Raw genomic sequence first — 16,223 nt, 5'->3', positions numbered from 1 at the left:
GGGGCTTTGAATGATACAAGCAGCAGAGAGACACGGAAAGTTTTGCATTGTATGTTTAACTGTTACTGACAGCTGCTTTAAGTATTTTTTCATGCCACTTGAGCAAAAACTGGAATGCATTACTTTTATTTCTCTCTCTACAGTGTGGTGTTGCTATTTTTACTGAAGTAACAGATCTTCTTCCACCTCGGAATATAAATAAGGCAGCTCATACTAACCTACTCAGTAATAACAACACTTCATGAGATTTTAATAGGATTTTTAATGTAGGTAAAAGTACAACAAAAATTGCAGAAAATATATGTATAAGATACAAATGTTGTAGAAAAATATTTTTAATGTAGAAAAATATAAATATTAAACTGAAATAAACAGTACACAGATGGTTTGCAAGTAATGGATTTGCATACCTTTACAGCCATGTAAACAGCTAACAATTTATGTGCAAATGACTAAGAACTCGTGACTTGTATACATTAGAACAGTTTAGACCTAATACTGTACAAACAAAAATGGCTTCAATTTACTCCTTCAATATTCAAAAACATGCTTTCTGTGACAGTCTTGAAAGGCATTTTCCCAAATGAAGACTTTCCCAAAGAGAAGACGATATTTGACTTAAAAACTGTCTCTGATGCCAAAGAAACTTCTGCCCGTCATGTTATTCATCCATGGATTGCTGTGTCCTCTCCATGTATTTCTTCTGAAACACATGGAAGAGGCTGGAGTTCTTGGAGGTAGGAGGTGACAGTAGAGGACGATACTTCTTCTCAGGTTTTGGACACCATGTATCTACGGTGCAGTTAATTCATTATAATTAGGAAAAACTATTGCCACTTACTATATAATAACAAAGACATTAAAAACTAGAATGTAGGTGTGTTTTAGTTGTATTTGTTACCTTTTGGCCTCACAACAGATTTGTTGTGGCTCTTTTCCTTTCCTTCAGGGACGTCAGGCTTATCTTAAAAAAAACAAAAGAAAAAAACAATCAGGCTTAGCTGAGAAAAGACACTGAAAAACATCTTGCAGCAGCATTACAGAACGCATCATTTGAATTATAGAGAGGAACGCTGCTTTTACTTTGACCTTTTTAATCTCAAATTTTATGACTTACCTGGAACAGGATCACTGGTTTCCTTTCTCCCATTGGATCCATCTTTGAAGTTGAAGGTATTGGGTAACACACTGAACCTCAGGACCTCGTTCTCCTGAAGAGGCTTGACAGCAAGGCTTCCATTTCCACCATTACTTCTCTCTTGATGAGCACGCTGTTTGAGTGAGACTGCATCCTTCTTCTTCTTCTTCTCCCCTCCATGTTTTAGTCCATTAGAGAAGGACCTCCTCCTCTTCAGACTCAGGCTGCGCTTAGCATTTCTATTGTGGATCCTCATTTCAGAGGAAACTGGCAGCTCCTCGGTGTTGGTAGGGCCAACCACTTCAGCTTTCTTGTGATTCACCCCAGATAAAGAGGCAAACGATCTCATCTGTGTTTTCAGTTTTTTTCTGTGCCTAATTTTAGTTGGTGGAAAACTTCTTCTCCATTTTTCGTGAATCTTTAGTTTGACTGAATTTTCCCCTGGTGGGAGAGTTTCACGGGACTTTCTCCTCAAGGGACTGAGCTTCACAGTGATAACTTCTGGAGGCCTTGGTATTCCAGACTCTGAAGATGAAATATGTCTCTTTCTGCTGCCAAGTAAACCGCACTGGTCTTGTGTTGAGCCAAAGAGTATCAGTTCTACAGTTCTAACATTTGAGGCTGAAGGTACACCATCAGTCGCATCAAGAAAAACCTTCCCACATTTTGAAACGCCCTCAAGGACAGACTGCGAATCAACATGGGGATTGCATATCGTTGATTTCTTCGTGAATGGAACAAATCCATCATAACTGCTAAGTCTCTTCTGCTTTCTTTCAACAGTTGTCTGGACGGCAGAAGTCGCACTAATTTGTGTTTGTTCTCTAGTTTCCAATGATGACTCTGGCATATTTGTAGATGTCAGCTGAGCTTGTCCACAGTTCTCTTCGAGGGCTGACATCTGGTTGGCAACTTCACTTTCACTGAGATTTTCAATTTCTTTGTCTCTACTGACCGAAGTACATGACAGCGTACTTTCTGTAGATTTCAACTGATCTCCTACACAATCCACCTCAGGGTCTGACTGAATTTCAGTGCCACTTCTGAAGAATTGCTTTCTTTCTTTCTCACTACTGTCTGAACCGCCTAACTGGCCACTTGCTATCATTTGAGAATCCTTTTCAAAGTCTAGCATGTGGCTGCAAATTTCATTTTCACTGATGGAGCAATCCAGATCTTTGTTTTCACTTATGAGTGTGATGCTCGACTGGCTACTAGTTATGCTAATCTGGGAAATGCTCTTTGGTTCTCTGTCAGAATATGAGTGAGGATTGTCGTCGCCTTGAGTCAAGTCAATGGTTTGACAAAAGATGTCAATGTTCTCCCCACTTTTCGCTTGATTCTGTTCTCCTACCACAGAGTGTAATTTGCTGTCAGACCTGATTGCACACCGTTTATCTTTCTTTTGTATGGCAATATCTTCATTATCAAGGGTCTTGTCAGGGAAATCTTTAGGTTTATGACTTGGCTCGTTCTTGCACTGGCATTTAAAAGAAGGTGTGCTTGACCCCATAATCCTGTTCATCCACTTGTCAATGCAACAAACCTGTTCTATTGGAAAGACTGATTTTTTCTTCGGTCTTGAGTCATTCAAAGTGACATCTATAACATCAGGTAGCTCACCCTCCAAAGAGCTACGCGTGACTTTTTCTGGCAACCTGTTTGTGTCCATTCTTTGTGGCATCTTGCTTTTTAGTTGCTCAAAGATAAGTTGGGCCTCGTCTGAAGGCAAAACTTGGATTTCAAATGAATAATATGGGTCACTGGAATCGACACACTCTGTTTTACTCGGGGAGACAGTTTGCGTTGAAACACTGGAGGCTTGTTTTTCGTCACTCGAGTCAACTGGTTCAAGCTCAGTTGGTGACGAGACCCTGATTGACGCCTCACTTTCAGTTTGTGCAGGAATGCTGTTGCCTGTCCCAACTTGATCTGGCTGACTGTCACTCTCAAGTACGTGAAGGCGATGCTTCAAAGACCACTGGAAGCCAAACTCTTTATCAATGTCATCTAGCTGTTCGTTGACATTCAACCATGATGATTTGTAGGGTTCTGGTTCTGAATAAACTTCATCATGTTGGAGGACATGGTAGCTGTTGAAGTTTTTCTTTACTTGTGACAATATGACAGTGTCTGGTGTTACATGTTCATAAATGAACTTTGTAACACACGTAATTAAATTCTTATACCAGCCTGTCCTGAGCAATCCTGCCAAGTTTGCAATGCTTCCATCCCAAAACATGTTTAAACACTGGCTTCCAGAATGAACCGTAGGAAAATCTCTTTTGCACATCTCTTTTTCGGCATACTCTAAGCACTTACTTAATATGGCACTTGTCCACGGGACTGTTGGTACTGAGGAAAGCGCTTCATCAGCTGGATTTACGCTTTCCTCCTCATCACCGCATTGGATTACTGGCACTTCAGAGGTCAGTGATTGTTGAGTCGTTGGTGAAACACACTGATCTACTTGCATGTTAATGGCCAGTTCAGATCCTGTGTCATCAGCACATATCTGTTTAGGTGACAAGTCTTGATTCTCGTAAGTACCATCACTGGATGTTCGTGAAGATTTGTTAGACCTCAACCTGTTTGGGCTTTCTGGGTAAAGATTAGATTCTTCTCTCAAACATGGAGACATTTGGTTTGTTGTCACAGCTGGTGAACTTAATTTCTCTGGTTTATTTATAGATTCATTTGTTGCAGTGCATTCACCCATTTGATCGACTGTGTTAGAAGAGGTATGCTCGCTGGCAATTTGGTAGCTTTCCTGTGACAACGGCTGTACAACAGCAACAGCTCTTGCGCCTGTTCGACCTGGAGATGAGTGAATGGAGCTGTCATTTGACTTGACTGATGAGAGCCTTTCAAGTATTTCAAGCATTTCACCATTGTTTGCTACAAATGATTGGGTCTTATGCAGTTGCATCAGTTGAGATGCGTTGCTTAAAGATCCAACAGGAAAAAATGCATTGGCTGTCTTACTTCCACTTCCATCTCTTGCTGTATTATTATAGGAGACATTTGGTACAGAGCTTTGCTGAGGTGGCGTATCTACGCTGTGCTGTTGTCTTGACATAACACTGCGGGTGGTTTCAGGCAAAGATTGCCTAGAACTGAATGGTAAAGACTGCAAGGCATTTGGGCTGTAACTTTCTGTCACAGTCGACACAGGTTGCATACTTTGATTAGACTCCATCATTCTGACCTCGCTGGCATGTTTCCCATTGTATGGTGAACTGGTATACACTAGAGGTCGACCATCTGAGCTAGCAGTGAAAGAATTACGTAGGCTGTCTGCAATTCCTGCAACTATCATCTGGCGGCTGGGCATTTGTTGTGTATCAGCAGCTGGATTTAAGGAAGGGTTGTTTGTTTTTGCCAAGAACGGGTTGGTTTCATACTGGCGGCCGAATGAATTTGAGTTAACAGAGGTGGTGGCCTCGTCCCCATTGTTCCTTTGACTGGAGTATTGTTGAGTTTTCTGGAGCATGCTGTACGAACTCTGTTCACTTGCTGTGTTTGCTGTAATGCTGTTTGTGAAAGACTGAGAGACAGCCATATCATAGGTTGGTGGGAAGGAAGGAGAGAATCCATGCTGAATGCTGTTTTGTCTGTAATATTGGTTATGAGCAGTCTGTCTGTTTTGTGCAGACATTAATTTGTTGGTCCGACCCACCTGTTCATGTGGAAGCGAGGTAGCTGTTGTAGTGTATGCTGAAACAGGTAGAGTTGACGCTCCATTTACATTTTGAGACAAGCTTTTCTGAACTCTACAATATTGGCGATTAGACATGTTACCATCTTGTGCCCATATTGACTGATTCCAATTTCCCATAGAGTTCTGATGAAAATCTTGCTGCCTGGCAACCTGAACTCCATTAGTGACCACCAAACCATGATTTCCACTTTGCATATTAGTAGAGGATTTTTGCAGATTGCCATTTAAGCCCGTCAGATAATTGTTTGTGTTCACTCTAGCTGGCTGCTGAGGAGAAACGGTCTGATGAGAAACTGCTGAGGCATGCCAGCTTGACATCTGTCTGTTAGAGTAAGCTCCATCGCGAAAGGCCAAATGTGCACTTTGTTGTGGTTGGCCTCCTGTGGTCAATGTCCTGTACAGATAACAGTTATTTGCTGTCCCACCTTGCCGATTCCTCATTGTGTCATGGGTAAGAGGAGTAGCAGCTTGTGAGGACTGAGAGAGTGGTCCATGCTGTTGGTACTGTCCATTCATCCATGCACAAGATTGCATTTTTGTCCTCCGTTAAGCCTTGCAGTGGGCTGAAGAGGTACCTTTCCTGAGAGAAATTCAAAAATATTAAGTCATAAAACACTAATTTATGAAAATGGTACATAACTTTACACTCACTCCTGTTTTTTTCTGCCCTTTTTAATGAAGAGAAAAGGTTGGGCTAGGCCAGCTGACTGATCCCAACCCTCAGCAGGACTTTTACTTTTCCCAAATTAACATGGCTTTGCGGTGAGTGACCTCGGTAGTTTTACTTCACATGTAGAAACATAGGAAGGATACAATCTTACATAGAATAAAAGTTATACTTTTACAATCTAAAATGTCACACTAATCAAACTACTTGACAAACAGAGAAATGCATCTTTTTAGATAAACACATGTTGACAAAGTTTGACTTTAGGGACCTAATTGGAAGTTGGAAAAAGGTAATAACTTTCAATATATCTCAATATATTTAAAATCGCAATCAAATTGAATCGCAACATAAATATTGTGATAATATCGCATCGTGGGGCCTCTGGCGATTCCCACCCCTAATAAACAACATTAATAATTACACAACATTGTCCATGTCCCTTGATTTTTAGCATGTCATGGCTCTTTTTGAAAAGCCATCCGGTTAGCCTGCCCCATCTCGTAATGCTATTCACATCAAACAAGTGAGTTTTTTTATACCTTCATCCTGGATTACACACAAATCCATTTACAGCAGGAGTTGCAATGCTGTCAATTTGTAACATTCCTGCTGAGCGACAGGCATGTTTTCTTACATTTCAGCATAATGTGGGAGACAACCCAGGTGTCTTCAAGCCTTTAATCCTTTTTTCAATAACAGCCAAGTTCAATACAATATAATTTTACAGAATATGGTTGATCTGAGCTGTTAGTTAGATAAAAGAAGCAATTTCAAGACATGATGAGCATTTTCACAATTTCTTGACATAATACAGATTAAACGATAAATCGATGAATTGTGAAAATAATCTGCAGATTAAAATCGATAATGACAATCATTAGCTACAGCCATATGTCTTGGTGCAGTTGTTTTGCAATAAGTTCCAAGTCAACTTCTCTCACTCATACAAGAGCTTCACTCAGTAGTCGTTCTTGTCTTTGTCAAGATTGTGATAGATCGTACGATACATCAAACTAATACTGAAGTGGTGCTACAGCAAATCAGTGTGTGAAATCCTGTGCTGAACAATGAATCAATTTGTACAGTGAGAGCATCTACGTAGGACACCCGTAACAACATGGCACAGAAGTCCAGAAAAGAAAGACACACTGATTGGTGTGTTATTGACCTGATCGATGCAAGCAGCAGATCAGTGCAAAACATCAATCTTGCCATCATCTAAAATTGTAATACACCTCTGGGTTGTAAGAGGCCCTCCCTCAACAGAAATCAGTCACCAAACTAATGTACAGGTGAAGGTAATGGAAATAATTCCCCACAGGAAAATACCACTTTCAAAACCTGATCAGTCTTCCCCAGTTCAAAATCAGTGTGAGACTAGAAGACCCCACTGGTAAGTAGGACGGAAGGAACAACTCCATATGCAAGTGTGGTAGAATTTTCTTGGTGTTCACCAAAATGAGGTTTTAAAAGACCTCGTCATTGCACCACAAAAAGACCTGAATCAATTCTACTTTCTGTTGAATAACTTCAGGATCTCCCCACCATGTCTGGACTATTTCAGGCAGTCTACCAAACACACTTGTGGCAATAAAAAAAAAAAAACCATTACTGAACTGGCAAACAAAGTTGTTCGACCTCTTTCCAAGAATGTTAATACAATGTTCCATAAACAGGAAACATCTGTTTCTTCTCTCTAATATGTCCTCACAAATGCAAAATGTGTGTGCATTGTCCAAATATCAAAATATGCTGTCTTTAACTGCATGAATATATGATAAAAAGAATATAAACATACACACAAGCTTTCTGTTGCTCTAGTTACCCAACAGGCCTCTTTAATCTCATCTTTTCCTATCCAAACCTTTTGGCAGCAATGTGATTTCACTTGGCTGAAGCCTACACTTACGCAGCTTCTCTGGAATTTAGTTGGAGCTCCAGAGTCGAGTTGAGACTCAAAAGACAGGGCGAGCTTAAACTCTCTTCATTTACATGAGTCACTATACATGTTGTATTAATACCAGGGTTTTTCCTGCACAGAGCATTAAAATGGCGACTGTCTATGTAAGATTTAGTCCTGTCTCCAGTTCACAACAGAACTCTGATGGGGGTCTTCATTGTGACACCATTTTCTAGCAAGCTTTGCACTATGTGGATTTCTGTCATGTGTAACTGCAATTGCGGCATTACGCTTATGTGGTGACGCCTTGTCGTAATCAGTGTGCCGGAAGAGAAGCTACCTTATTGGCTGGACCGCAGCGTGGGGGGTTTCTGCTGGTAATGTCACAGGGCAAAATAACCACTAGAGAAAACAAAAGCGCTTTTCCCTACCATTCCATGTTTTAATAGGCTATGGTTTTATTTCGGCAGCAGGAGTTTAAAAATACATTTGCAAATGCAGTCTGCATTTGTGAACGCTGCTCTATGCGCCTCTGTGTGACTGAACGCTGAACATCTGATATGCTGGAATTTGCAGATGAACGTTTAACATGCAGGAATTCACATCAGCTACACTGCAAGAGGACCTTGTAATAATATAGACCTAAATGTACCCAAGAGCTTTTGTTATGTTTTATTTGATTCATCTTGCTGTTTGTCAACTGTGTAAATTAACAGTTTTTTTTGTTGTATTTGATTTAATGTTGAACAGGGAACCTTTTTTTATTAACGTGATAATTGTCGTTTTCTTCAGTCATATTATTATTAGAACTCTTGTTGTTATAATATTTCACTCCCTTATGTTCTGGTTCCCTCATTTCTTTAAAAGCATTTTCAGGGCTCTACGCTAACCTTTTTCCCAAGTAGCACCATGTGCTCCTAAATAAAAAAATTTAGGAACACACAAAGAAATTTAGGAGCACAATGAAAAATGTTCAAGTAACACAGATTTTAACAAACTATTTATATTTATACTACGTGTGTGCTCCTTCTCTATGTGTTCAACTATGGTGTGAAACCACTAGAGGACTATGGAAGTGAAGACCCTGGTATCTGGACACTCGGCAATGGCCTTAAAAGTTTTTTTTAAATATTGAAACAGATGTTTTGAAAATCTGACACTGAAAATTGCTTTTAAACACTGATCAGTCATTACAAAACACTTCACTGTGATTGGTGCTTGTGTAGTTTTTGAACCAGGGACGGATTCACGATACACCAGCAGCACCCACACAACCCACCCCACACCTAATGTAAACAAGACTACTGAACAGTATTAATGCGCCGCCGATTCAAAGCAGAAATATAAATCACACTTTACAGTCACTTAAGTAAAACAGAACATGGGGGAACATGTTGCTCTCAGGAGGATAGAAGGCTTACATACTGGCACACCTGTGCAGTGGAAAGCTGCATCTTTCTACTGCAGAGGCTCTTTCCACAACATGAAGGAGAAACTAGTTTGCATTAGTATTCATATATATTATTATGATAACATTAGATAAAAAGTAAACATTTTAATCTAATAGTATACTGTTAGTATGTCACTATATTAATGATTTAATTTTACTATGCATTGTCATTTTATGTAATAGTATACTATATGGCTCACCACTAGTATAATATTAATTCCAGTTGGACAAAACAGCAGTTTCATGTTTGTGAGTTGTTTTTATTCCTTAAATCCATGCGATAGAAAAATATGGGATATGGTAGGTTATAGTTACTCGCACATTTTTCCGGGTCGCACGTATCGATTTTTAGGAGCATATGCGAGCAAAATGGTCGCACTGTAGATCCCTAATTTTGTTATCTTTATTTTGACCTGCATTTCATTAACCCTACGGGCCAGTAGATCAGAGATTTACTGGCCCACGGGAAAAAAGGCATTGTTACTTTATTATTCGTATATACCCAATGGAATGGTTCATTCAAACAAAAAAAAAAAAAACTTATCTTATAACATTTTAAAGATTTAATATAATTTTTTGATTTGATTTTCCCATTAATGTGTTATCTGTGTGCAACGTCAGAGTGAAATCTTAAAGTTGCAGGTCCTCGTTGTAGATTGTCATGTAGTATTAGATGCATTTATAGATGGTGGTTGAAAAATTCTCACAGCTTTGGCTAGCGTGCTGGTAAAAAGGATAAACTAGATGTGAATGCCACATTGAAAAAAGTCATTGTGGCAGATTATGTTTAAGGTAATAACTACTGCATGACAAAAAATATATTGCCTAGGACAGCCCTGAAATCATTATTATGTAAACTAATAATTGTAATGACAGGAGTAATTTATGGTATTATTATTATTTTGTTAGTACTAGTAGTACTACATTAGTATTTTTTTGTTTATAGTTACAGTTTGGCAGGCCCACACAATAGACTACATACACTATTTCCTTTAATGTTTATTAGTAATAGTACTCAGTTTATAATGGATCTTTTTTGTAGTTTTGACTCTTATTTATCAAAACTTTAATATATTGTTGTACTTTTGTTCAGCATTTTGTTATCTTGGTGAGGTCTAATAACAACAAATGTTAGGGATCATCTTTGATTATATATATATATATATATATGTTATGTATTTCTAAAAAGAAGTGAAAAAAGATATATTGACATATTATATTATAAATCTGCACACGGCCATCTAAAAGCTTGAAATAGCTTACTAACTGTATTCCGATGCGATGATGGTCTTAAGCTTCTTTATTTTTGCTGGGTTATTTAACTCTAGAAGTCCAAGGTAACTGAATTTGCTATTTTAGTCTTGAAGGTGTTTACTCAACTTGCACATGAGTGATAGAGTGATTAAAACACCTACATTTACATGCACACTAATTTTTCTCTGGGCCAGATGTAGTGAGGTCCCCTAACACAGCTTTCAATTACTTCAGTAGCACAAACAAATTATAGAGTTATTCAAATTGGTCCAAGGAGAGACTGAACAGGATCTGTGCATTCCCCATCTTGTAAGGCAGAAGTCTACGACTGGGCCAGAAGATGAGTCTGGATTTCTTTACCAACACTTAACATAAACACACCATATCATTCTATTGGGCAGTTTTATTAGAGTCAGAAAGTCCCTACTCTATAATTCTGGACATGTTCAGACCTGCCCAGGCATGTCTCTCCTGACAAGTATTTTAGGAGAATTCTATGTTTTTTTGTTTTGTTTTTTAAACTTACATGCTTTTTTTCCCCAAACTTACATGTTATAACACTATTTCAACATAAAACCCTTTTCCACTAAGGCTGGTTATGTATGACAACCAAATTTCTCTAATCATGCAAACTTAACATTAGAGTATATGGGTTACGCATAGACATATTCGTAATGCATAGTACATTTAGTGAAAGTTTACTACAACAATCTGCTCCTCCTTTTGCTGGCTTAATGCCAGGAATCTACTGACTCCGGCTACGGCATGTTACAGCTCCGCCACGGTTTTGATGCCTCCATTGCCCGGCGTCAAAGTCCACTGTAAGCGTCTCAGCAGCGGAGCGTGCAGCCTGCCCCGGGTTATTGACTTCTTATTAATTTGTAATTTTTGTTCTTCTACAACCTTCTTGAAAGCTCTATGTGACCCTGCTTCATTCCATCAACTTCAGGCTGCATTTCCCATGAGGAGCATTTCAGAATCACAGCATTTTGCCTGCCTGATTTTGCTGACATGTTGATTTTGTTTATTTGGCTCCGGCAGCCATAACGCGGCGCAGCCATAACGCGACGTAGCCGGAGTCAGTGGATTTTAGGGGTTACTGTAAGGCCCTCCCAGGGCTCAAAAGTAAGCATTGCCTGGGGCAAGTAACATGCCACGTTGGGCAAATCAATCTAGCAACTTATATGCACTTGTTCAACAAGCATAAATACCAAGAAGTGAAATTTTAATCTTCTCAGTCTGTCATCCACTGCATTTTGGTTTTACACGACCACGGCATGCTAGCTTGTCTAATGGTTAAGAATGTGAAATTGGCTTTTTTCCACTGACTTTTTTTGTCAGCCATTGACAAATTTTATCTGCCTCTTTTGAAATGTATGCACTAAATGGAGGAATAACATTCGGTTCATTTAAGCATCATGTAAAGTAAATAATGTTGTCAATCAATATATTTACACAAAAGCATTACATGCATGTTTGCATGCACAAAGGACCCATGTATTTCAGTCATGACAATCACTCTACCTTACTGAACAACCGATAACAACCAGGTATTTCAAGGGTACCAACAGATGACAAGAATCATAAAAGCACACAAGAACTTGAAATTCACCACAGTTTAAATACAGTCTGTACTCAAAACCAAACCCACTGTGCAACCGCCACTAAATGAGTCATTATCTCAGTTCAAATCTCCACAAGAGTCCATATCTCAAATAAAAACCACAAACCTACTCTTTGGGAACCCATCAAGCAAACAAAAATACAATGCAAAAGTTTCCCAATAAAACACAGTAACACAGGAGTAATTTTCTAGGGTGCTATTTGGACTTCATAACTTGGGATAAATATATAGTTGATTTACCTATATTTTCAAAATTCTAACTTTAACTTTATGAAAAACATATTGGTCGAGCTCAGGCACCTTTATTGTATTAAATTTAGATATATTAACAACATGTGACACGCGGGAAATGTCCACCCTGTTAAGGACTAAAGCTGATGACAGAGCAACTTTTAGGGCAATCGTGCAGGGCAACGTTGCTGTCAATGGTAATGTGTAAAGATTACTACCGTAATCCCCTTCCCCCACCACTCCGCACCGCCACCAGACGTTCAAAACATAGTCGGACTTGCCACTAGCAACATTGCCCAGCAACATTGCTCAAAAAGTTGCCCCGTGTATCATCAGCTTTACACATTACTGTTTAAAATTGCTTTCAGGGTATAATTGCTACTAAAATTTTATTTTTATAGAAATCATTTGTCCCTCACTCTTATTGGATATTTGTTTTACAATAAAATAATTTTTAAACAGCATAGGCAAGCCTATATTGAGTAAAACAAGCACACATAATGAAGAGGACTTCCACTTTTTTTCCCCTCAAGAAAAGTGAATTATGATAAGAATTACTTAATGTCTCTTGCTTGCATAGTCAATCCCTTCCATAGATTTATGTAAATACAAATATACACTTAATATTTGGTAATTTCAATAAACTATGAAAGAAAAAACACCAACATCTAGTAACATAACAGGGTGGACAAAACACTAGTGTATAAATGTCCACCCTGTTACAGACTAACAAGGTGGACATTTTGAGCTAAAGTTAGCATTTTAACAATACTAGATGAGGAATCTATCATTCTCTATCAAAACTTAGGCCTAATAGGGTGGACACATTATGTTCAATCACATTAAACTGACTTAATAAAAATGTCAAAATCAGACAACAAGAGAGCTAGAAAATCACACAAATTTCCACTGGTGTGATGTCACCAGGTCACCTAATGAGAGTGATGTCAGTAAAAAAATGTTTTCCAGTTAAAGGGACAGTTAATGCAACTCAACAGTGGTCGCTCGATACAAACATACATAAAAATTACAATTTTGATAAAAACAACATTTCATTAAATAGATTTTGAAGAGGAAAATTAGATAATGAAATATTTAGAAATACATATATGTTTTTAAAAGTTATTTTTTAGATCTAAGTTGAATGATCCAACACTGGGGACGTGGCAAAATCCCATAGCACCTCTTAAACCAAAGCTTTTAAAATGTAAAAACAAACTGGAAGCCAATCTCATTGTAATAATTCATAAGGTGTTTGTTTGTAGTGTAACTGTTTAGCTAGGATTGTCATGTACCTTAAAATTTGGCATAATAATTTATTTACCACTCACAGTTAACAAGTCTATCTCTGGGGAGACAGAGGGGGATTAAAGGAGACCTATTATGCTTTTCCACATTTTATGACTCATCTACAATGTTGGATGTTCATGTTAAACATAGCCAAAGCTTCAAATAATGAGGTTAAAGTAAAGAAATCCCTGGGGCAAAAGCCACAGTCACTCCCACTAGCCATGTGGCATGTTGAAAACTTGTAGTCTTTTCAAAAAGGCATCTGAAATAACAAACAAATTGCAATTTGACACTACAACTCCCATGAGTAAAAATGCACAGGAGGACAAGAGAAAGAGAAAAGGCAGAGCTGAGACAGAGAAGAAGCAGGAGGAAAGTGCCGGTAAATGCTGTAAAATTACAGAGATCTTCATGATTAAGAGACATGGTGTTACTACAAGCAGGGCTGCCCTTATGTAACATCATATCGTCATATCACAGCTACCTTTCGAGTTAACTGTATTTTTTAATAAAAGTAATCATGCCGTGTAAGAAAGCAGGAGATGCATTTGTTTGGGAACCATCTGGAAAATAAAGACCTGTGTAATTGTTTTAGGTGGAAGTATCTCCAATTACTCAGAACTAACAGAGCTTCATGTTGATACATGAACATAAATCCAGTCAGAGCTCTGAGGAAATGCAGATGCAAAACAAACCATCCAAACGTGCCCAAAACTGATATAGGCATACATTAAATAGGTACATTAAATTTTAATCCTGTTGCCTTAATTGTGGATTTTTTCTAAGACAAAACAATTTATTCTTTGGTTATGCTTTGTTTATAATATAGATCATTTTTCTACTCTGTATTACAGTATTTCTGATGAATTTTTTTTTCAGTTTAGTTTTCATGTTTTCAATTAATCTTTTACACTCATGCAGCACTTTTAGTATATACAATAAGAAGCTACTCTTTATACTAATAGACTATATGTTTTCAAAAAAATGAACTTTACACACAACCTTATCAGAGCTAATGATAATATTAGTAATTTTTAGCACGCCAATTTAAGAATGCCATTGTCAACTTTAATCATATAAAACGTAACAAAAATGTGGCTAGTGAAAATGCTGTGTGGCTAGTCACTTTGGAAAACCACTTGCCACATTGGCTAGTGAGCAAAAAAGTTAATGTCAAGCCCTGGGCCCACATGAAGAGCCAGTATAAGAGAGCAAATCATTTTTTTGAACTTTGAATCATGCAAAGCTGGCATACAAGAGTCACAGAACTACAATATAGGACTGGAAATGCAGTATAATAGGTCTCCTTTTTAAGATTCAGGAATGATATTGAGGTGTTTTGCAATAATGAAAGTGAAACCATTTGCCATTTATTTTATGATTGCATGCTATAGGTACTAAATCACATGGGTTAGATTTAGAATATTTCTTTAAGCCGTTGTCTGGTTCAGCTATTCATTTATAAAAAGACACCTCACTCACATTCTTTTATGTTAAGATTTATCTTGATTGTAAAAGCCTAGGCTATACATGTTGAAGCATTAAATGGTCTGAAGAATAGTAAAACAGTTAACATGTGTATAGATTTAAATATTTTTGTTGCTTTATTTTACCCCTGTGTATCTAACGTTAGTTGTGTATCTAACTTTTGGCTGAAGATTTTCAGAGGCCTATGAGATGTATAAGATTCAATAAAAAAAAAAAACAGTTGTATGGTCTACCAGACAAACGCGTTGTTTATATTAAATACAATAACCTTTGGGCTATGTTAACCTGTGTATGTTGATATGGAAATGGTAGTGTAGTTTTTAAGAATTTAAACATCCTAAGCCACACGGAAAGAAGGGTCCTCCATCGCGCAGCAGAGGTTGTTCCTTCAACAAGCTAGCATCGATGCTCACGCAACATTAACCAACATAACCCACCACTACCTCTCCTCCCTCATGGGTTTCAGATCGCACTCAATGTGGCTGAACCCGTAGACTGTTTATAAGAAGACCCCCGCTTGATCGCGCAAACGAAGTGAAAGTAGGAGGGGGGAGAGAGTAGGAACGGCCCATTGTCTCGAGTTCAACAAACACTACGTTAGGACAAGAAATTGTGCTCGTAATAATTTTAAGTCGCAGTTCAACGGATCGTCATACGTTGTGAAATGGTTCAGAGAGTGACTGACATGCACGTATTAACGTTAAGTTGGTGATATATGACCAGATTTGTTTCCAAGCTGCACGAGCTGCTCATGTGGAAGTTGCATTACATTTTTCTGCGGTGCATTGATGTCACCTCCTCACAGACTGGTCAGCACATCTGCATGTGGTGGCAAAGTAACAGTTTCACTTCTGCTGCGAACTTACGTTTAGATCTCGACAAGGTCCAACTTCAACCGTAACGGTTAGTAACATCCGGAGTCCGTGCAGTAAATAAAGCTGCTCTTTCGTTGTTGACGTTATTCCATGTGGCATCTGTTGTAAACAGCAGAGAAGTCCTCCTTGTTGCTGGTCTTAAAAACGACTGACTAACTCCCCGTTCATCCCGAGCTCTGGGCCTCCGGAGACACATACCGGAGGTTGTCCACAGTCACCTCCCACATAGGCCTACATAGCCTCATCAGTTCAGTTTTTTTCCCTCTTTTTTAAAAACCTTTATTGAGAAGACAATCAAGCACACAAACTGTGCAGAGCAGTAGTATACAATACTTATGCATTTGACTCATAACAGTTCAAAATAGCACTGTAGCAGCAAGACAGACGGTCAGTGACCTTTGGGGAGGTATTCTATGGGGAGAGCGGTGATTGGTGGTTATGTAGGTTGAAGGGACTGAACCCTTCTATAGAATTTGACCTCTAATCCCTTGTTTTGTTACCTCAAAATAGTACTGTACCCTTCTATGGGTTTGACCTTTTACTTTGCAGACTCAAACCCTTCTATGGTACCTAACAGATACC

The 16,223-nt window shown here is 38.5% G+C and overlaps 1 protein-coding gene across 1 annotated transcript; it reads right to left on the bottom strand.

Annotated features, from left to right (window-relative positions):
• Positions 1-242: 242 nt before the first annotated feature.
• On the bottom strand, positions 243-15,824 carry si:ch211-106e7.2. The gene is made up of 4 exons (XM_038705665.1): positions 15,633-15,824; positions 1,118-5,439; positions 902-964; positions 243-792 (listed from the first exon to the last, which is right to left on the bottom strand). Exons 2-4 carry the CDS (start codon positions 5,391-5,393, stop codon positions 662-664), a joined length of 4,470 nt encoding a protein of 1,489 aa, XP_038561593.1. The 5' UTR covers positions 5,394-5,439; positions 15,633-15,824; the 3' UTR covers positions 243-661.
• Between the last annotated feature and the right edge of the window lie 399 nt (positions 15,825-16,223).

This window comes from Micropterus salmoides, unplaced genomic scaffold (assembly GCF_014851395.1).
Source record: "Micropterus salmoides isolate LMB-PRFRI ecotype aquatic unplaced genomic scaffold, ASM1485139v1 Ms_hic_scaffold_8, whole genome shotgun sequence".
NCBI classification, from domain to species: Eukaryota; Metazoa; Chordata; class Actinopteri; order Centrarchiformes; family Centrarchidae; genus Micropterus; species Micropterus salmoides.
This window is presented reverse-complemented; position numbering and strand designations above follow the sequence as displayed.

Coding starts and splice junctions, on each gene's coding strand:
- si:ch211-106e7.2 (XM_038705665.1), bottom strand. CDS start 5,393: ATGCAATCTTGTGCATGGATGAATGGACAGTACCAACAGCATGGACCA. Junction 965..1,117: donor AACCAGTGATCCTGTTCCAG/GTAAGTCATAAA, acceptor GTTTTTTTTAAG/ATAAGCCTGACGTCCCTGAA. Junction 793..901: donor ATCTGTTGTGAGGCCAAAAG/GTAACAAATACA, acceptor ACTGCACCGTAG/ATACATGGTGTCCAAAACCT.